This window comes from Rhinoraja longicauda, chromosome 2, assembly GCF_053455715.1.
Source record: "Rhinoraja longicauda isolate Sanriku21f chromosome 2, sRhiLon1.1, whole genome shotgun sequence".
Lineage (NCBI taxonomy): Eukaryota > Metazoa > Chordata > Chondrichthyes > Rajiformes > Arhynchobatidae > Rhinoraja > Rhinoraja longicauda.
The window spans coordinates 86,106,899-86,128,176 of NC_135954.1; the positions used below are offsets into that span (position 1 = coordinate 86,106,899).

At 44.1% G+C, this 21,278-nt stretch overlaps 1 protein-coding gene across 2 annotated transcripts; it reads right to left on the minus strand.

The window, feature by feature from the left end:
• Positions 1-651: 651 nt before the first annotated feature.
• On the minus strand, positions 652-21,062 carry sem1 (SEM1 26S proteasome subunit). 2 transcript variants are annotated; one of them, XM_078422417.1, is made up of 3 exons: positions 20,907-21,062; positions 12,097-12,190; positions 652-876 (listed from the first exon to the last, which is right to left on the minus strand). In XM_078422417.1, the coding sequence occupies exons 1-3, from the start codon at positions 21,025-21,027 to the stop codon at positions 834-836; spliced, it is 258 nt and encodes an 85-aa protein (XP_078278543.1). In that variant the 5' UTR covers positions 21,028-21,062; the 3' UTR covers positions 652-833. The 2 variants fall into 2 exon arrangements, with proteins under 2 accessions (XP_078278543.1, XP_078278553.1); XM_078422427.1 differs by lacking the exon at positions 652-876 and having other exon boundaries at positions 12,093-12,190.
• Between the last annotated feature and the right edge of the window lie 216 nt (positions 21,063-21,278).

Sequence of the window (21,278 nt, forward strand, 5' to 3'; positions counted from 1 at the left end):
AGACTGTTCTTCCCACATCAGTCTCAACAGCTATCTCAAAGAAAAATGTGGAGAGAAGTTATCCTTTATCCCTAGATTGCCTAAGATGACTATTTTTGAGATAAGGGGGATAAAATAATCACAAGTACAAAACAATTCAGAAATTGTCCCTTCCAAATAGTAAATGTGTATCGATTCTGAAGTTGGTTTCTGTTTATACCTATTTACTTTAATCAAATGTAATACTTTATTCTACCGTTTCGCATTCTCTCATATTTCACTTTCAGCAACTTGAATGTATATGGTACCTCTCATTTGGAACTTAAGAAAACAACTTCTAAGGCAATGTCAAACCAATTGACAGATGTATCAAACCAAAGGGTGAAATAAATTGCTCAATGTTAAAATGAAATGCTAGATCATGTAATCTTCAAAAGTAATTCTAAAATGACATTTATGACCCAGTCCACTTCAGAGTTCAGCATTTTAAAAATGCTATCAATGTCACCTCAAACCTCAAATCATTAGTAAGTAAATTCTTGCCCTTTCTACCTCAAAATGTAACTTGTGAGAAACCTGTACAATTTAGGATGTAGAATTTTTCCACAGCAAAATGCAGCATAATACTGTGAGATATGACCATAATCAAGTATGGGAAACTCAGAAACAGTCCATGTTACATTTCAAATATTTTATTTAAGGAAAAAAAAAGAAAAATTCAAGAGAACAAAAAATGTTCTTTGCATCAGAATATTGCGCAAATTTTTTCCTTGATGTAGTGTTCAGCTACAACTTTTTACAGAATTCTTTGTTCAACATCCTCAAGACATTCACATCTGGTATCATTGGTTCAGCTATGAAGTTTCCATCTTGTATCCAAATTTTTCTAGTTCAGCCCTGCAATGAAAAAGAAAATAACCTTAGATTTGCCTTCTGCTGAAGAGAACATCCAAGATCCACAGTACATAGCAAAGTTCCCAGGTTCTATTTATTCCCTTCCTCCATAACTATCCCAGCTCTTCTGTCTTTTCATTAGTACAGCATTGCTAAACAGTAGTTCATACTCCAAGGGCGACACGGTGGCGCAGCAGTAGAGTTGCTACCTTATCGCGCCAGTAGACCCGGGTTTAATCCTGACTACGGGTTCTGTCTGTACGGAGTTCGCACGTTGTCCCTGTGATAGCGTGAATTTTCTCTGCGATCTTCGGTTTCCTCCCACTCTCCAAAGACCTGCAGGTTTCTAAGTTAATTGGCTTGGTGTAAGTGTAAATTGTCCCTAGTGTGTGTAGGATAGTGTTAATGTGCAGGATCTCTGGTCAGTGCGGACTCAGTGGGCTGGAGGGCCTGTTTCCACGCTGTATCTCTAAACTAAACTACTCCATATGGAAATATTTTCTCAGACTTGAACAAGTCTACATTCCATGATTTCATTAGACAAGTTATAATAATGATGCACTTTATTTGAATTGATAATTTTCTGCCAAAAAGATAGATTCGCATTTAATAAAAGGATGATACAGTAAAGAGGCAGAATGAAAATATCACCTTAAATTATCAGTTGACCAATCTCATGTTGTACAATACCACTTTTTACTGAACAAGAACCAAGGCAGAAGTTTCCACAAAAATTGTTGTGACTTTGTCATTCCACAATGAGGTTTATTCTTAAAATGTTGAAAATAATTTGCTGAAAGAGATCTGGATACCAATAGATATGATAAAAGGACCATCAAACTCCAGAACAAATTACTGACAACATAAATAAAATCTAATATGTATTTGGGTGAGGATGGGGTGCAAGGTCTATGAAAACTTCTAAATAATTGTAGAGTTAAGAGTAAAGTGGTGTCATCTGCAAACTTGTAGATGGAATTAGAGCTGAATTTGGCCGTACAATCGCAAGGGTATAGGGAGTATAGTAGGGGACTGAGAATGCATCCTTGTGGGGCACTAGTCTTGAGAATCATTGTGGAGGGGGTATTAGTCACCCATCCTTACTGATTGTGGTCAGTAGGTCAGGAAAGTCAAGGATCCAGTGGTAGTAACTGATTCCTAGGTCCATGAGTTTGGTGATGGGATTATGGTGTTGAAGGCATAGCAACACATAGGAAAACAGCATGATCTAACAACAGGCCAGCAATCTATAAGCAACTGAGGATCTGACCCAATCTAATTACTTCTGCGGGGGAGGAATTCTGCTATCCTCACCCCGTCTGACCTATACGTCACCCCAGACACACTACCTCTTAAATGTCCATTGAAGTGGCCTGCAAAGCCACTCAGTTGGGGCTATGTTTAAACAGAAAGGGAACAGAGACCGATCAGCTGGTACTGACTAAGGCACCGAATTTGAATACTGCAAAATTCCCCTCAAATATCTCACAGCTGGTGGATAAATTGGCAGAGCTGTCCTCCAGTCAGGTGAGGCAGTAGCCTGACAATTGTACTTACAAAATAATACCTTACAATGTGCCAGACTGCTCCACCATAATGGTTGGGTTTATCTTGTCCCAGTAGCAGGGCAGATCACCTGAGTCAGCAGCACAGTGGTATATAGGTAGGAGGTGGTAGCCCTTTGAATCCTCACCATAGACTCCAAATCCTTTGACATAAGTTTATAAATTATAGGAGCAGAATTAGGCCATTCAGTCCATTAAGTCTACTCCACCATTCAATAATGGCTGATCAATTATTGATCAATCCCATTCTCCTGCCTTCTCCATTATAACCCCGACATCCATACTAATTAATAATCTGTCAATCTCCACCTTAACAATATTCATTGTCTTGTCGTCCATAGGCTTCCAGTTTCATCACCCTCTGACTAAAGAAATTTCTCCTCATCTCCTATTTAAAGGTATCTTTGACATCTTTCAGCATCAAGCTAAACATAGGTTGGAAATCTCTGTCCAATGACCTTCTTTATTCTCTTGCAGCTGATGAATCAGAGCTTACCTATGCTGTGCGCCAGGGCTACTACTACAGGTTGAATGAACACCCATTTTCCGCCAATTGGTGGTCCACCCAGCCCTATAAACTGGACAAAATTACAAGAGCTCAGCTGAAATTCCCTGAGTGGCCACAGATGGCATTGCGAGTAGCGAGCCCTCTTTCCAGTCCCTCCGCCGTGAAAGAATCAACTATGCTCACGATCTTCTCTCTTAACTGTTTTTGCAAAGACAATACAATAATTTTTTTTTAACCAAGTTCCTTATAATAGATGTTGGAAATAGAAACAGACCGGCTGACTCCACTCGCAAGGTGCACCAGCGAGACCTTCTTCACCCATTTTACTGGAAGTTAGGGAAGTCAAGATTTATACCGCTGGGTTGCAAGCTTCCCAAGCGAAATATGAGGTGCTTTCCTCCAATTTGCCTTGGGCCTCACTCCCCCTCATTACACTTAGGCCTAAGTGATATTCCGGTTGCTAAACACTTTAACCCCTCCCATTCCCACACTGACCTGGGCCTCCTCCACTGTAATGCAAATTGGAGAAACAGCACCTCATATTTCGCTAGGGCACCTTACAATCCAGTGGTATGAATATTGATTTATCTTAACTTCAAGTAACCCTTGCTTTCCCTTTCTCTCTGTCCACGCCCCACCCTAGTTCTCTGACTTGTTTCACTGTCCTTCTGATTAATTTTACTGATTGTATGCCTCCTTGTCACTTTCCCCATAGCTAACCTTTATCATCGCCTGCTTTGATCTGTCATTTTCACACCTTACTCTTCCATATCTCTAGACTCCCTCTCCCCTGATTCTCAGTCAGAAGAAGGGTCTCAACCGAAACATCACCCATTCCTTCTTTTTAGAGATGCTGCCTGTCCCGCTGAGTTACTCCAGTATTTTGTGTCTATCTTCAGGTTTAGACAGATATGGCCAAATGCAGGCAGGTGGGACTAGCGTAGCTGAGACAAGTTGGCCGAAGGGCCTATTTCCATGCTGTAAAGACTCTGCCACTCCCTGCAACTGAAGCTCGCTAATCCAGCCAGCATTCTGGTAAAATACCTCTGCATCCTCTCTAAGCCTCCACATCTTTCCTGTAATGGGGTGACCAGAACTGCACGCAATTCTCCAAATGACTACTAACCAAAGCTCTAGAGTTCATCATGACTTCCTAACTTGTATATTCAGTGCCCCAAGCAATGATACAAGTCTACCACATGCCTTCTTTACAACCCTTTCAACTTGTACCTCCCTGAGCTATTAACCTGGACTCCAAGATCCCTCTGCACATTAATGCTGTTAAGGGACTTGCCATTAACTGTAAACTCTCCCCTTACATTCAACATCCTAAAGTGTAATACCTCATATTGCTCGGGTTAAACTCCATTGCCACTTCTTCACAAATTTTTGCAGCTGATCTATAGCCTGCTGTACCTTCTGACAAGAGATGAACCACCTCCACTTGATGTTCAGTGCCATTCCCAACTCCCCAGCCAACCATACTGACCAGAAACTCAAAGGCCCAGCCAGCCCATCAATGACTCTACATGTTTTTCTCCTCTCCACCACCATGCAGAGGCTGCAGTGGCCATCTAAAAACTGCACTGTAGTTACTCGCCCAGGCTACTCCCAAGCACACCACCTCAACCAACAAGGGCAGCAGATGCATTCAAACATGTTTCCCTCCAAGTCACGCCAGAGTCCCGGGTTCGATCCTGACCTCAGCTGCTGTCCGTGTGGAGTCTGTACATTCTCCCTGCGAATGCGTGGATTTCCGCCGTGTGCCCCGGTTTTCTTCCACATCCCAAAGTGTGGGTTTATAGGTTAATTGGCCTCTGAAAATTTCCTCTCGGGTGCAGGGAATGGATGAGGTGAGATAACATAGAACTAGTGTGAAGGGGTGATCGATGGTCAGCGTGGACCGAAGGGCCTGTTTCCATGCTGTATCTCTACACTAAACCAAAGAATTGTAATGCAATTGTAACATAGAAAATAGTTGGAGTAGGCCAGTCGGCCCTTCGAGCCTGCACCGCCATTCAATATGATCATGGCTGATCATCCAGCTCAGTATCCTGTACCTACCTTCTCTCCATACCCCCTGATCCCTTTAGCCACGAGGGCCACATCTAACTCCCTCTTAAATATAGCCAATGAACTGGCCTCAACTACCTTCTGTGGCAGAGAATTCCACAGACTCACCACTCTCTGTGTGAAGAAATGTTTTCTCATCTCGGTCCTAAAAGACTTCCCCCTTATCCTTAAGCTGTGACCCCTGGTTCTGGACTTCCCCAACATCGCCAACAATGTTCCCCAACATTGTAGTTGCAATGCTGCTTAAAAAACTAAGATGACATAGCTCAGCAATTAAAAAGTTTATGCACGAGTACTACAGGTTTTAACCTTCTGGTCCATCATTCTGTGCTTCAGCAAGTCCTGTGGTCTAGCATGTTTTGAGTTTGTGGTACAAATCTGATGAATTAACTCATTCTAACCATGATGTAAAATTAAGCAAAAATCTGTACTAATCTGTAGCTAATTAACCTACCAATACAACATTTGCAATATCAGTTGATATAGTTTCAGGCTTGTGGAAACTTCAAGAATAGGAGCAGGAAACTTCAAGAATAGGAGCATGCTTACATGGTTCAGGAGCGTCTAGATTTAAAAAGAACAGCTCTCCTGCCGAGAGGAAAATTACTAGGGGCAATTTCTGTGGTCCTGGATGGCTCAGGGTGCTGGACTAGAATGTTTCAATCTGCAGTGCACTTTTTTTCCAAGCAATTCTTATGCAACTGGTGCCTCCACCTCATTACCTTGTGCAACCTACAGTTTCTTATACACACTATATTCCCTCCTTTGCTTTCATTTCTCCTTAATAAAGGGAAACATGCTGTGTTCTAATTTGACTTGCCTTCAAGATAGAGGATGACTTGCTTCCAACAACTCTGACGAGGCCAACATAAACCTTCAGACCCTGCCATAAGTAGGGAAAGAAAGAGGTGCTCGACAGGTAGGCTGAAATTCATTCCAATAAATTTGGCAGATGGGATTTAAATTTGACTATTTAAATCCATATGAGATAGATTAGAAAATTAGAGGCAGTAGGTGGCCATTTAGCTCCACTATTCAATTAAGGCTGTCCTTTTATCTCAGAAGCAGCTGCCTACATTAACCTAATATCAATTGATTTCCTTTATATTTGCACAGAAATTTTAAAGAGAGCAAGAAATTGCCATAAGAATATTCTTTATTTTGTAGATAACATGTTGAAAATACACTAATATTTGTGTCTTTAGGAGACAAGATTATCTACAAAATTATATAAAATCAAAATGCTGAAAACATTTATGTGGGGCAGCATCTGGGGAAGAGTTAATGCTTCAGATTGACCAGAAAGTTTAGCTGCTGAATAAATTTGTTTGCCAGTTGAACTCTTGCTTTGAAAGGACAGAAATATAAAACTGCTGGAATAAAACTAGTAGTTGAACTAAATTGAACACTTCTGTTCATTCCCAACCACAAATTACCTAGACAAGACAAATCATTCTCTCTGAATCACAAAAGTCTAGACGTGAACCAACTTTAAAACAGAGTAACATTTACAGATGAAATTTTATAAACCGATCAAAAATAGGGAAACACTTTCAAAATGAAAAACTGAAAATTACACTGAAATTATGCTGAAAAATGGAAGTGTCTTAGGGGAAATGTAATACAAAACCACCAACTATTTGCAGTTTTTATTGAAAAGAAATACTAAAGGAAACAATGCATGCAGTGTACTCTCTCTTTCACTTTTAGATCAAAATAGATAAACAGTTCTTTCACTTGACAGGAAATATTTCATCACTCCAACCTCAATCTCCAGAGACCCATCACTTCTGGTCTGAAGTTCGGGAAACAGCCATTCAGGATTATTACTGACAGAAGAATCCAATCCAGGGTTTCTTGCTTCAAAAATCAACCCTAGCTGTGCTTTTCAGTAAAAGTAATTTTTCCTTTATACTTACAAGAAAAGAAAAATACCAGTGAATTTGCAGACGGTTTTGCACGCTGTTCAAATTATTTAATTGAAATAGGAAAATCATCAGCTAATTCACAACCACCAGTTTTCTGTCCACTGAAAAAAAATTGAATTAACCCCTACCAGTTTCTATTAATACCTTTAACTCTACCTAAATGACCCAGCTGATAAAAGACAGTCCACATCGAAGCAAAGTTCTGATGGAACTCAGTGGGTCAGGCAGCATCTGTGGAGGGAATTGCACAGATGACGTTTTGGGTTGTAACTCTTCATACTGATTGGAGTAGGAGGAAGAAAGCTTGAAAAGAGAGGGGGGGGGGGGGGGAAGGACAAAGCCTGGGACTTCGGGGAGCGGGGTTTGATCCGTACATGATTGGAGCAATTGGGGCAAAGGTATGTGAGATGGTGGGAGAAATGTGGCCATACCTTTGGGGGAGTGGGGAGAGAAAGTGGGAAAAATGGGGAATTAGCAAGTATTACCTCAAACTGTAGATTTCAATGTTCATACCACCGGATTAGAACATAGAACTGCACAGGAACATGCCCTGCAGCCCACTTTGTGGCAAACATGCGGAGTTAAACTGATCACATCTGCCTGTACATGATCCATATACTTCTATTCCTTGCACTTCCATGTGCCTATCTAAAAGCTTATTAAACACCACTTTTGCATCTGCCTCCATCACTACCAGTATAAAATACCTGCTCTGCACATCTCCATTAAACTCCGCCCTCTCACCATAAAGCTATGCCCTCTAGTGTTGGACATTTCCACCCTGGGATAAAGGTTCTGACTGACTACCTTTGCCTCTCATAATTTTATACACTTCTATCAAGTCTCTCCTCAACCTCCAACGCTGCAGACAAAAACCTCTCCTTGTAGAAACCCTCAAATCCAGGTAGCATTCTGGAAAACCTCCTTTGCACCCTCCCCAAAGCCTCCACGTCCTTCCGAAAATGGGTTCAGAACCGCACGCAATACTCCAAATGCGGCCTAACCAAATTTTTATGGAGCTGCATCATGAAGGTTGTAAGCTACCCAAGCGGAATACGAATTGCTCTTCCTCCAGATTGCTTGTGGCCTCACTTTGGCAATGGAGGCAGCCCAGGACCGAAAGATTGGTATGGGAATGGGAAAGGGAGTTAAAATGATTACTAAGTGGGAGATCCGACAGGACTTGGTGGACAAAGCACGAGTATTCAATAAACGGTCACCTAGTCTACAACTTAGTCTTGCCAATGTTAAGGAGTCCACATCAGGAGCACCAAGTGCAATCGACAAGTTTTGAAGAGTTGCACGTGAACCAGTCTTACATGAAAGTACTGCTGGGATCCACGGTTGGACGTGAGAGAGGAGATGTAGGGACAGATGTTACATCTCCTCTGGTTGCAGGGTGGGAAGCAATAAGTGAATCTAGGGGATGCAGAGGGAGTGCTCTCTATGGAAAGCAGAAGGGGTGGGGTTTAGTAGATGTGATATCATGGGATCATGTTGAAGATGTGGAATACCTACATGTTAGAAATTCAACTGGAGTTTTATGTTGCAGGTGAAGATATGACTCTTTCTTAAGCAGTGCTTCCTTTAAAATCGTCTCCATTAAATAGGTATGCTATCATCATGAAAAGTAAGAGGTAAACCTACAATCCCAATTGATAGATTTTAAATTTGGAAACACTTCACTCCCAACACTAATTTTACATCAGGACAAAATAAGATAAAAATAAATTAATTTGCTCTGCAATTTAAATAAGAAATGTCACAGCACACAAGACCATTCAGCTAACCAAGTCTGCCTTAATTATTTCCCCAAGTCAAGTCAAGTTTATTTGTCACATACACATAGTGCAGTGAAATGAAAGTGGCAATGCCTGTGGATTGTGCACAAAAAAGAATTAGTTACAGCATATAAATAAAGTTAATAAGTTACTATAGCGTAGACAAACATTTAGTCTCTGGAGTTATAAAAGTTGACAGTCCTGATGGCCTGTGGGAAGAAACTCCGTCTCATCCTCTCCGTTTTCACAGCGTGACAGCGGAGGCGTTTGCCTGACTGTAGCATCTGGAACAGTCCGTTACTGGGGTGGCAGGGGTCCCTCATAATCTTACTTGCTCTGGATCTGCACCTCCTGATGTATAGGTCCTGTAGGGGGACGAGCGTAGTTCCCATGGTGCGTTCTGCCGAACACACTACTCTCTGCAGGGCCATCCTGTCCTGGGCAGAGCTATTCCCAAACTAGACTGTAATGTTGCCGGACAGGATGCTCTCTACAGTCCCAGAGTAGAAGCAATGAAGGATCCTCAGAGACACTCTGAATTTCCTCAGCTGTCTAAGGTGGTAAAGACGCTGCTTTGCCTTACCCACCAGTGCGGCAATGTGCGTTGCCCATGTCAGATCCTCTGTGATGCGGACTCCCAAGTATTTAAAACTGCTCACCCTATCCACAATAGACCCATTTATCTCCAGTGGCGTGTACGTCCTTGGATGTTTAGCCCTTCTAAACTCCACAATCAGCTCCTTCGTTTTAGTGACATTCAAGAGGAGGCTATTGTCCTGACACCAGAGTGCCAGATCAGCCACCTCCTCCCGGTAGGCCTTCTCATCGTTGTTGGAGATCCGGCCCACCACCACAGTGTCATCAGCAAACTTGATGATGGAGTTTGAGCTGAACCTAGCCCCACAGTCATGTGTGTACAGGGAGTACAGTAGGGGGCTAAGGAGGCAACCCTGGGGGGATCCCATGTTCAGGGTGAGGGAGCTAGATGTGTGTTCCCCCATCCTGACCACTTGGGGCCTGGCAGTGAGAATGTCCAGGACCCAGGCACACAGAGGGGTGCTAAGCCCCAGTTCCAGCAGCTTCTCAACCAGTCTGCTAGGGACTATTGTGTTGAATGCTGAACTAAAGTCAATGAACAGCATCCTCACATAGCCCCCCTGGCTGTCCATTCTATTTTTCTGATACTTTCACTCACCACTGCATTCCTTAGCAGTATATCCAATATATTTAACTAACCTGTTCAAAGTGGTGTGGGGAGTTGGGGTGGGGGAGTTGGGGTGGGGGAGTTGGGGTGGGGGAGTTGGGGTGGGGGAGTTGGGGTGGGGGAGTTGGGGTGGGGGAGTTGGGGTGGGGGAGTTGGGGTGGGGGAGTTGGGGTGGGGGAGTTGGGGTGGGGGAGTTGGGTGGGGGAGTTGGGGTGGGGGAGTTGGGGTGGGGGAGTTGGGGTGGGGGAGTTGGGGTGGGGGGGGCGGGAGGGGAGGAAAGGGTGCTTGACCAATGCAGGAGTGGCTTTGGGTCCACGGCTCGCTCTGGCTGCAACGCTGGCAGCACGGGGCCGAGGTGAGTGGCACCCTCTCCCTTTCCCTGACCCCCTCTCGCCCGTCCATTGCCCCGAGAGACATTCCTTGCCCGGCAATAGGCTTCGTCAGTTGGAGAGGTTTGCCAGGCTCGCAAGATCATCAGTTGGAGGAGGGTTGGCCCAGGAGAGGCTTGGACCCAACGGGTCCACCTTAGTCTAGTCTCTTATACAAATAGTAGATTACGGACTTTAAGATTATGAATAGTTCTATAAGAAGGTATTTTTCCTCAAAGTAACTTTCATTTGTATAGTGTATTCTCCCAGATATGCAACACAGAACTCCAATTTGACCCTATATAGCAGATAGCTTCAACAAGCAATTTAGTCAAGTCAAGTCAATTTTATTTGTATAGCACATTTAAAAACAACCCACGTTGACCAAAGTGCTGTACATCAGTTCAGATACTAAGAACGAACATACAATGGCACACAAACATAACAGCACATACATAAACAATTCACAGCGCCCCCTCAGAGGGCCTCAAACGCCAGGGAGTAGAAATAGGTTTTGAGCCTGGACTTAAAGGAGTCGATGGAGGGGGCAGTTCTGATGGGGAGAGGGATGCTGTTCCACAGTCTAGGAGCTGCAGCCGCAAAAGCGCAGTCACCCCTGAGCTTAAGCCTAGACCGCGGGATAGTGAGTAGCCCCAAGTCGGCCGACCTGAGAGACCTGGAGATAGAGTGGTGGGTTAGAAGATTTTTGATATTGGAGGGGGGGTGGGCAAGCCCGTTTAGGGCTTTGTATGTGAATAGGAGCTTGAAGTTGATTCTGTACCATACTGGAAGCCAGTGGAGAGGGGCCAGAATCAGGGTGATGTGGTCCCTTTTACGGGTACCCGTCAGTAGTCTCGCTGCGGCGTTTTGGACCAATTGCAGGCGGGACAGGGATGATTGGCTGATCCCAGTGTATAGGGAGTTGCACTAGTCTAGGCGGGAGGAAATGAATGCATGGATGATTTTTTCAATGTCGTCAAATTGGAAGAATGGGTTGATTTTAGCTATGGTACGAAGCTGGAAGAAGTTGGCTTTTACCACTGCGTTGACGTGCTTGTCAAACTTTAATGCAGAGTCAAATATCACGCCAAGGTTTTTGACATGCGGTTTGACTAGGGAGGATAGGCTTCCAAGGCTGCCTGTTATCGTTTTGATGGAGTCAGGGGGGCCGAATTGGAGGCCCTCAGACTTGATCTCATTTAGTTGAAGGAATTTCTGTGCCATCCAACATTTTATGTCCCCAAGGCAGTGCATGAGGCTGATTAAATTTGACCGGTTGTTGGGTTTCAAGGGGAGATAAAGCCGTGTGTCATCCGCATAGCAGTGGAAAGAAATGCCGTGCCTTTGAATGATTTGGCCGAGGGGGAGCATGTACAGAGAGAAGAGAATGGGGCCTAGGATGGAGCCTTGTGGAACCCCGCAGGAGAGGCTAGCTGGGGAAGAAGAATAATTGCCTATGTTGATGGAGAAACTCCTATTTTTGAGGTAGGAAACGATCCAGCTCAGGGCAGTGCCATCAACGCCAACCCCGTACCGGAGACGGTCAATAAGGATGGTGTGGTCCACTGTATCAAACACTGCGCTGAGGTCCACCAATACCATTAAAATTTCCCATGCATAAACACACGCGACTGATGAAACAATTACAAAAAGTGGATGAGGGGTTCTGCCATTTGTAGGAATGAACATAGGCATGTACATTAGACATTTAATTTTAACATTGAGAACTCAATCGTATACATTGGTGTCCAGAAATCTGGGAACTGTAACCGGGAACAGCCAGTAGTGAATTTTACCTTAATTGGTTAGAAAAGTCATCCTCCACGTTGTCATCATCCCAATTGTCTTCCCAGACATGAGCATCCTCATCCTCATCCAAACCTGTCCAGCCTACAATAAAAAGACACAAAATTAACTGCTTTATGCATTTTAAAAATTACTTTTAAATGAAAGCAGATGAGCGGATGACATGCAATTATCTAACAGTACCTAAAGAGTGAAGTGAAAAAGAAAAGCTAAATTCAAAAAAATCGATAGTCATTTGAAAGGGGTCAAACCAAAGAAAAAATATCACCAAAATACCCGTCTTTCTTCTTAAAAAAGGGAGTGAGTGAAATATTATTTTACATAGGATTAAGATCAGTGCACTTAATGAGTTAAATATTTTTGCTTTGAATGCTGACTTGAAAGATTAGAATTCCTCAAGTACTTTAAATGAAGTGTGTTAATGGAGACAAACAGAAAGGTTATTCACCTCAATGAGGTAATGAAACAAAAGGCTTCGATGATGTGCTTTGGCTGTTGTTTCAGGAATGAATATTACCATGGAGAATGTGCATGCTCTCTGACTATTGCCACGACATCCTTGACCAACCAGGCAGAATGGAGACTTATTTTACTTGAGAGATAATGGTGTATGGACTGGAATGTCAATCTGGAATGGTCTGTACCCTGCATGAGATTGGCCTATGAAGAGAAATTAAACAAATTAGCTCTATACATTGCTGAATTTAGAATAAGAGGTGATCTTGATTTTGGGCAGAGCAGTTGCCAAACTAAGCTGTGATGCGTCCCTATGTGATACTTGCTATGGTGCAGTTGTAGAAATTAGAACACAGAAGAGTACAACTCAGGGACAGGCCCTTCGGTCCCCAACATTTGCGTCAAACAGAATACCAAGTTCTCCCAGTGCTATGAATATTGATTTCTCTCACTTCAGGTAGCCCTGGCATTCCCTCTCTCTCTCTCTATCCCTCCCCCACCCAAGTCACACTAGCTTCTCATTGTCACACTGCAAACAGCATACAAATGGCCTGTTTCCTTTATCATCGTTACTTTTTTTGCATATCTTTCTTTCATTGTTCTATATCTCTCCACATCACCGGCTATATCTCTCGTTTCCCTTATCCCTAACCAGTCTGAAGGGCCTCAACCCGAAACGTCACCCATTCCTTCGCTCCAGAGATGCTGCCTGTCCCGCTGAGTTACTCCAACATTGTGTCTATCTTTGGCTTAAACCAACATCTGCAGATTCTTTCTTACACATACCAAGTTAACCTCACCTCATCTGCCTATACAGGATCCATATCCATCTATTCCCCACACTTCAATGTGCCTATCAAAAGCCTCTTAAACACCACCATCATATTTGCCTCCACCACCACCCCTGGCAATGTATTCCAGCCCCCCATTGTTTAAAAACTTGCCACACACATCTCCATTAAACTTTCCCCTCTCATCTCATCATTTCCCTCTGCCCTGGGAAAAAGATTCTAACTGCCTAACCTATCTCAGCCTCAATTTTATACAGGTCTAATCAAGTATCCTCTCAAGCTCCGACGTTCCAGACAAAACGATCCACATCTATCCAACATCTCCTTGTAGCTGAAATCCTCTAACCCAGGCAGCATTCTGTTAAATCTCCTTTGTACCTTCTCCAAAGCCGCCACATCTTTCATGGTAATGCAGCGACCAGAACTGCACGCAATCATCAAAAGAGGCACAACCAAAGTCCAATAGAGCTGCATCATGATTTCCTGACTCTAATATTCAATGTCCCTAGCAACGAAGGTAAGCATACCATACGCCTTCTTTACCTCCCTATCTACGTGCTTCTATCTTTAGTGAGCTATGAACTTGGACTCCAAAATCTCTCTGCATATCAATGATGTTAAGAGTCTTGCCATTAACTGTATAGTCTTCCCTTACGTTCAACATCCTAAAGTGCAACACATCACATTTCATATCATATCATATATATACAGCCGGAAACAGGCCTTTTCGGCCCTCCAAGTCCGTGCCGCCCAGTGATCCCCGTACATTAACACTATCCTACACCCACTAGGGACAATTTTTACATTTACCCAGCCAATTAACCTACATACCTGTACGTTTTTGGAGTGTGGGAGGAAACTGAAGATCTCGGAGAAAACCCACGCAGGTCACGGGGAGAACGTACAAACTCCTTACAGTGCAGCACCCGCAGTCAGGATCGAACCTGAGTCTCCGGCGCTGCATTCGCTGTAAAGCAGCAACTCTACCGCTGCGCTACCGTGCCGCTGCATTTAAAAAAAAAATCATTGCTTCCAAATTAAAGAGGTTACTATAACACCAACACACCACAGTTTTGGCAGTAACCGATGTCGATGAGTAGCAGAACAGCAAACAATGCAAACTTAAGTGGAAACGACATTCATGTACAATTCAAACTACACAGATTTTTAATTTTAGAAATGTTACCAGCCAAAGATGGGAAGCAGCACAAGCTATTTGTAAAGGAGCTTCTCCCACTCAGTGTTATCAGCAAACAAAAATTGATCTGAATTAAAAAAATTGAGTGCACAATCGAATGAATTCCAGAATAATGTAATCTGTATTAAATGGCTGTAAAACATTCTTAGCAATAACAAGCTTATTACATGGCACATTTCTTAGGACATGAAAAAAGGTGTTCACAGATTACTTTTGATTTTCACTATGTTGGCAAATGCAGCAGCCAACTTGCACACAGCAGGACTCCATAGCAGCAGGGAAATAAATGGCAAGTTAAATGTGTTGTGATGGTGTTTATTAGGCATCAGCTGTGGCTCAGTTGGTAACCAGAATGTGAAGGCCCTGGGTTCAAGTCTGAGAATCAGAATTGTTAATGCACAGGTGGTGGTTACGCAGCCCGTCCAGTCCATGCTGCTGCTTGGTGGAGTAATGAATTCAGTCAAATTATTACATTTTTCCCCTCAGCCATTTAAACTATTATCCCTCATCTGCTTATTCAATTTCTTTTAAAAGGCCCAACTGATTCAGCATAGACCACAATTACAAAGTGAATCCCAGACCACCACTCACGATTTACTTCACATTTCTCTCCCATATCTTATGTATTTTATTTTCAATCTGTGTTTCCTAGTCCTTGAAATGTCTAATTACCCTGCCAATGGGAGCAACTAATTACCTTCTTTAAATCTGTATTGATCTCATACACCAATCAAATCTCAAAACTGTTTCTTCCAACAAGAACAACTCTCCCCAAACACTAACAGAAATCCCTTATGCTTCCTTTCGGTCCCTTTGCCATGGTCTCTCATCTTTCCTAAGCGAGGTGACCAGAAGTAAATGCAATTCTCCAAGATCCCCTATACTTCAATTATTTTTTTCAAAAGGCATTACTTTAAACAAAATTGCTCACAAGTCGTTCTGTTCCTGCACTGTGTGCATGCATGCGTGTATGTATGTGAACGTCACACTTCTGGTTTAAATGTCATCGGCCATCTGTCAGCCAGCCTTTGCCCAGATATGCCAGCGTGGAGTGGTCATCGGATTTTGAAATTTTGCGACACACACCCATGCGAAACCCCGTAATATATCCAAAAGCAGTGGCCCTTACACTGACCTCTTGGAGACATCTGAGAAAACACCACTGCATCCCCATTTTCAGTGTGAAAAACAACCAAAATTCTTAGATAGAACACAAAGTGCTGTAGTAATTCAGCAGGTCAGACAACATCGTTGAAGGACATGTGTAAATTATGTTTCAAGCCAGGACCATTCATCAGACATCCATATCTTCCAGAGATGCTGTTTGACCCACCAATTTACTCCAGCACTTTGTATTGTATACAGGATTCTAGCATCTCTGTTCCTTGTGTCTCCAAAATTCTCAGATGTTCCACAGGGTGGATGTGGGAAGGATGTTTCTTCTGACTGAGTCTATAATTAGTGTCATGTTATCAAAATAAGCTGTGACCATAGATCAAAAGGAAGAGAAATTTCTTCACTCAGAAGGTACCGAATGTTTGCAATTCTCTATCCTAAAAGCTGTGGAGGCTTGGTCATTGAGATCATACATCTATATATTAAAACTCTTGTTTATTTATTCCTGAACTACAGCCAAAAAGGTACACGGTTTTCGGCCCACCTTACTTTGGCACTAATGGAAGTTTCATTGAAATCGATGTTATTTTTCTAAGTTATTCACATTTTAAAGTTTTAAACGGGGGGGGGGGGGGGGGGGTCCACTTGGTCTAGTTTGCTTCTAAATCTGTGCTGACAAGAGTTTAGAGCATACATGTTCCTGTGAGAGTGAAGGGCGAGGCAGGTGGGCATCAGAAATCTTGGATGACAAGAGAAATTGAGAGTCTGGTCAAGACTAAGGAGGCATGGTACAGGTTTGGGTAGCTGAGATAAAGTGCATCCCTGGAGGAGTTTCTGGAGCACCCTAACGGAAGAAATCAGGAGGGCAAAAAGGGGGCAGGAGATAGCTCTGGCAGATAATATTAAAGTATATTCCAAAGAGATTTTATAAATACATTAAGAGAAAAAGGATAACTAGAGAGAAAAGGTACCCTAGGAATCAAAGCAGTCTTCTCTGCATGGAGCCACAAGAGATGGGAACGGTCCTTAATTAGTATTTCTCCTCTATTTTGATTGTGGAGAAAGACATGAGGATAGGGGAACATGAAGCAGTCAATGGAGGTGTATTAAAGGAGTCAGTGTAACCATTGAGGAAGTGCTGAACATTCTAACACATATGAAGGTAAAGAAATCTCCCGGGCCTGATCAGATATATCTGAGGACACTGTAGGAAACTAGACAAGAAATTGTAGGTGCCCTGGCTGCAATACGAGACATTATTAAATATCTGTGAAGTGCTGGAAGACTGAAGGGTGGCAAACGCTGTGCCTCAATTTAACGAGGGCTGCAAGGAAAAGCCTCTGAACTATAGGCCAGTAAGTCAAATGTCGGTGGTCAGAAAGTTACCAGAGAGTATTCTGAGGTATACTATATACATGCTTTTAGACAAACAAGGGCTGTTTAGGGATAGTCAGCAACGGTTTCGTATGTGGGAGATTGTGTCTCATGAATCTGAGTTTTTTTGACGATGTAAGACTTTGCATTATGGATTTCAGTAAGGCATTTGACATGGTTCTGCATGGTTTGCTGCTTTGGAAGGTTAATGGGATCCAAGGAGAGCTAGCCGACTGGATAGAAAAATTAGCTTCATTGGAGGAAGCAGAAGGTGATGGTAAAAGGTTTTTCAGACTGGGGGGCTGTGACTAACGGTGTACCTCAAGGATCAGTGCTGGGCCCATTGCTGTTTGCAGTTTACATCAACGACTTGGATGAGTACTTATAGGGCACGATTTGTAAGTTTGCAGATTACATTAAAATGGGTGGTATTGTGGATAACAAAGATGGTTATCAAAGGTACAGCAGGATTTTGATCAGTTGGGCGGGTGGGCAGAGTCAAGAGTGTTTTATTGTCATATGTCCCTGATAGAACAATGAAATTCTTACTTGCAGCAGCACAACAGAATATGTAAACATAGTACACTATAAACAATATAAGTACACATTAAAAAACCCCCAATAATAGTGCAATAATAACATAGTCTATGTAGTTCAGAGCTTATTTGAGGTTGTAGTGTTTAATAGCCTAAGGGCTGTAGGGAAGAAGCCGTTCCTGAACCTAGCCGTTAGTTTTCAGGCTCCTGTACTTTCTTCCCGATGGCAGGGGTGATATCCAGAGGAATGGTTAATGGAGTTTAATGCGAGGTGTTAAATTTTGAGCAATCCAGCCAGGGCAGAAACTTTACAATAAATGGCAGGGTTCTGCAGAGTGTTGAGGAGTAGAGGGATCTATGATTGTAGGTACATAGTTCCTTGAAATTGGCATCACAGATAGATAAGGTGGTCAAGAGTGCAGAGAAGATTTACAAGGATAGACACAAAATGCTGGAATAACTCAGCGGGACTGGCAGCATCTCAAGACTTCAGGGGCTGAGCTGTAGGGAGAGTTGTATTTCTTGGAGCCTAGGAGGATGAGAGGACATAGGTTTAAGGTAACAGGGGAAAGATTCAATAGGAATCTGAGGGACAACTTTTTCCACACAGAGAATGGTGGGTATATGGAACAAGCTGCCAGAGGAGAAGTTGTGGCCGGCACGATAACAACATTTAAAAGACATTTAGACAGGTACATGGATAGGAAATGTTTGGAGAGATATGGGCCAAACGCAGGCAGGTGGGATGAGTGTACATGAGGAACCTTGGACAGGATGGGCATGGTGAGCCGAACAATGTACTGTATGACATTTCTGGATAGTACAACATTAAAAGGAGACATGGCAATACAACAGGAAGATAGTACATGTGATAGGAGATCAAGAACACAAAAGGAACAGTGAATCACCTGGCCCTCCAGTCTACTCTGCCTTTCAATTGATCATGGTTGATCCTCTACACCATTGTGCCAGTTTCCCCTTGTCTCAATTCCTCAGTCTTTCAAATATCCATCCATCTATCCAATGATCTGGTCTCCACCACCCTCTGGGACTGAGAATTCCAGAAATTCACAATATTTACTGGAAATTTCCATTCACCTCAGTTTTAAATGAGCAGCCTCTTATCTTTTAACTACATCCCCTTGTTTGTAACTCTTCCACTAGTAAAATCATCTCAATGTCTATCTTTCTCCCCAGTCTGGTTGCAACCTGATATGTCACCTATCCATGTTCTCTAGAGATGCAAACCTCATCTGGACCTTCTCCAACACCAGCACATCCTTCCTCAGATATGGGGCATAAAACTGCTCATAATACTCCAAATGCAGTTTGACCAGTGCCTGATAAAACCTCTGCATTACATCCCTGTTTGTATATTCTAACCCTCTCTAAATAAATGCTAACATTGCATTTGCCTTGCAGATTTAACTTGCAAATTAACTTTTTGGGAATCCTGCACCAGCATTCCTTGGCACCTTCGATTTCTGAATTTTCTCCTGCATTTCGAAAATAGTCTATGCCTTTATTCCTAAGGCCAAAATGCATGACTCCAATTTGCTCTGGTGTATTCCATCTGTTACTTCTTTGCCCATTCTCCCAACGTGTCCAAGTCCTTCTGCTGACTCTCTGCTTACTCTACACTACCTGCCACTCCACCTATCTTCAAATCATCTGCAAACTTGGCCAGAAAGCTATCAATTCCATCATCCAAGTCATTGATATACAACGTGGAGTAGCAGCCCTAACACCAACCTCTGCAGAACACCACTAGTCACTGGCAGCCAACCAGAAAGAATAAGCTTATTGGCCAAGTATGCAAATACAAGGAATGTGCCTTGGTGCTCCGCTCACAAATGACAACACAAACATACAGTTAACAATTAAGAATAAAGCATAAAGACATCAAAACAATAGGGATAGACCATTACGGTCTAAACATGTGGGTGAAAATAAACCAGAGCAAAAAAGAGATTACAGACTTTGGGTTTTCAGTAGAACTATCACTCGTGGAAAAAAAACTGTTTTTATGTCTGGCTGTGGCTGCTTTGACAGTCCAGAGTCACCTCCTAGAGGGAAGTGCTTCGAAGAGTTTGTGGCCAGGATGAGAGGGGTCAGAGATGATCTTGCCCGCTCGCTTCCTGGCCCTTGCAGTGCACAGTTCGTCAATGGGGGGGGGAAGGTTGCAGCCAACAACCTTCTCAGCTATGCGAACGATCCGTTGCAGCCTCCGGATGTCATGCTTGGTGGCTGAGCCAAACTAGAACATGATAGAGAAGGTGAATCCATGCAAGAATCTTCTCTCTAATCCCATGAGCTCTCATCTTGTTTAGCAGCCTCGCATATAGCATCGTATTTCAGAGTTTTTCTGAAACTTCAACTCTCTTTTGTCTATCCTGTTATTTCTTCCACAACAAATCCCAATAGATTTGTCAGGCAAGATCTCCCCTTCACAAAACCATGTTGACTTTGGCCTATTTTATAACTGTCTGCATTCTGTGCTTCGCTGTACTATTCTGACGAAAACTTGAACTCACTCAGGCCCGGGCTCAGGCTCACACTCTGGGCCAGGCTCAGGCTCACTCAGGCCCAGGCAGTGGCTCACACTTTAGGCCAGGCTCAGACTCACTCAGGCCCGGGCTCAGGCTCACACTCTGGGCCAGGCTCAGGCTCACTCAGGCCCAGGCAGTGGCTCACACTTTAGGCCAGGCTCAAACTCACTCAGACCCGGGTTCAGGCTCACACACTGGGCCAGGCTCAGGCTCACTCAGGCCCGGGCTCAGGCTCACACTCTGGGCCAGGCAGTGTCTCACTCAGGCCCGGGTTCAGGCTCACACTCTGGGCCAGGCTCAGGCTCACTCAGGCCCAGGCAGTGGCTCACACTTTAGGCCAGGCTCAAGCTCACTCAGGCCCGGGCTCAGGCTCACACTCTGGGCTAGGCTCAGACACTCAGGCCCGGGCTCAGGCTCACACTCTGGGCCAGGCTCAGGCTCACTCAGGCCCAGGCAGTGGCTCACACTTTAGGCCAGGCTCAGACTCGCTCAGGCCCGGGCTCAGGCTCACACAGGGCCAGGCTCAGGCTCACTCAGGCCCGGGTTCAGGCTCACACTCAGGCCCGGGCAGTGGCTCACTCAGGCCCGGGCTCAGGCTCACACAGGGCCAGGCTCAGGCTCACTCAGGCCCGGGTTCAGGCTCACACAGGGCCAGGCTCAGGCTCACACTCAGGCCCGGGCAGTGGCTCACACCCAAGCTCCGTCCCCAGTGCAGTGGGGTGAGGGAGAGGTACAGCCCAGTGGGAGAGCGGTAAGCCGCCCACAGTGAATCGCCCTCACCTTCCGCCGGGAACTCCTCGAACTCGTCGTCCTCCTCCAGCAAACCCAGGTCGACGGGCGGCTTCTTCTCCGACATGACACAGGCAAACGGCAGACCCAAAAGCTGGCGGTCCGCGCGCATGCGCCGCCGTGCGAGGGGGCGTGGCTACAGCGCGACACCGCCGCGTGCTCCGGACCGCGTTCCAGCAACGCTGTGTTTAGACGCTCAGTCCGCCTGCAATCTCCCGGTTGCTTAACACTTTAACTCCCCCTTGCATTCCCACCAAAGATAATAGAGGAGCAAGATAGACCACTCGACCCTAAAAACCGTCGTAGGCCATGGGTAAATTTCAGCGCCATTTTAGTAAGCAGATTCTGTGTGCTAGACTGGGC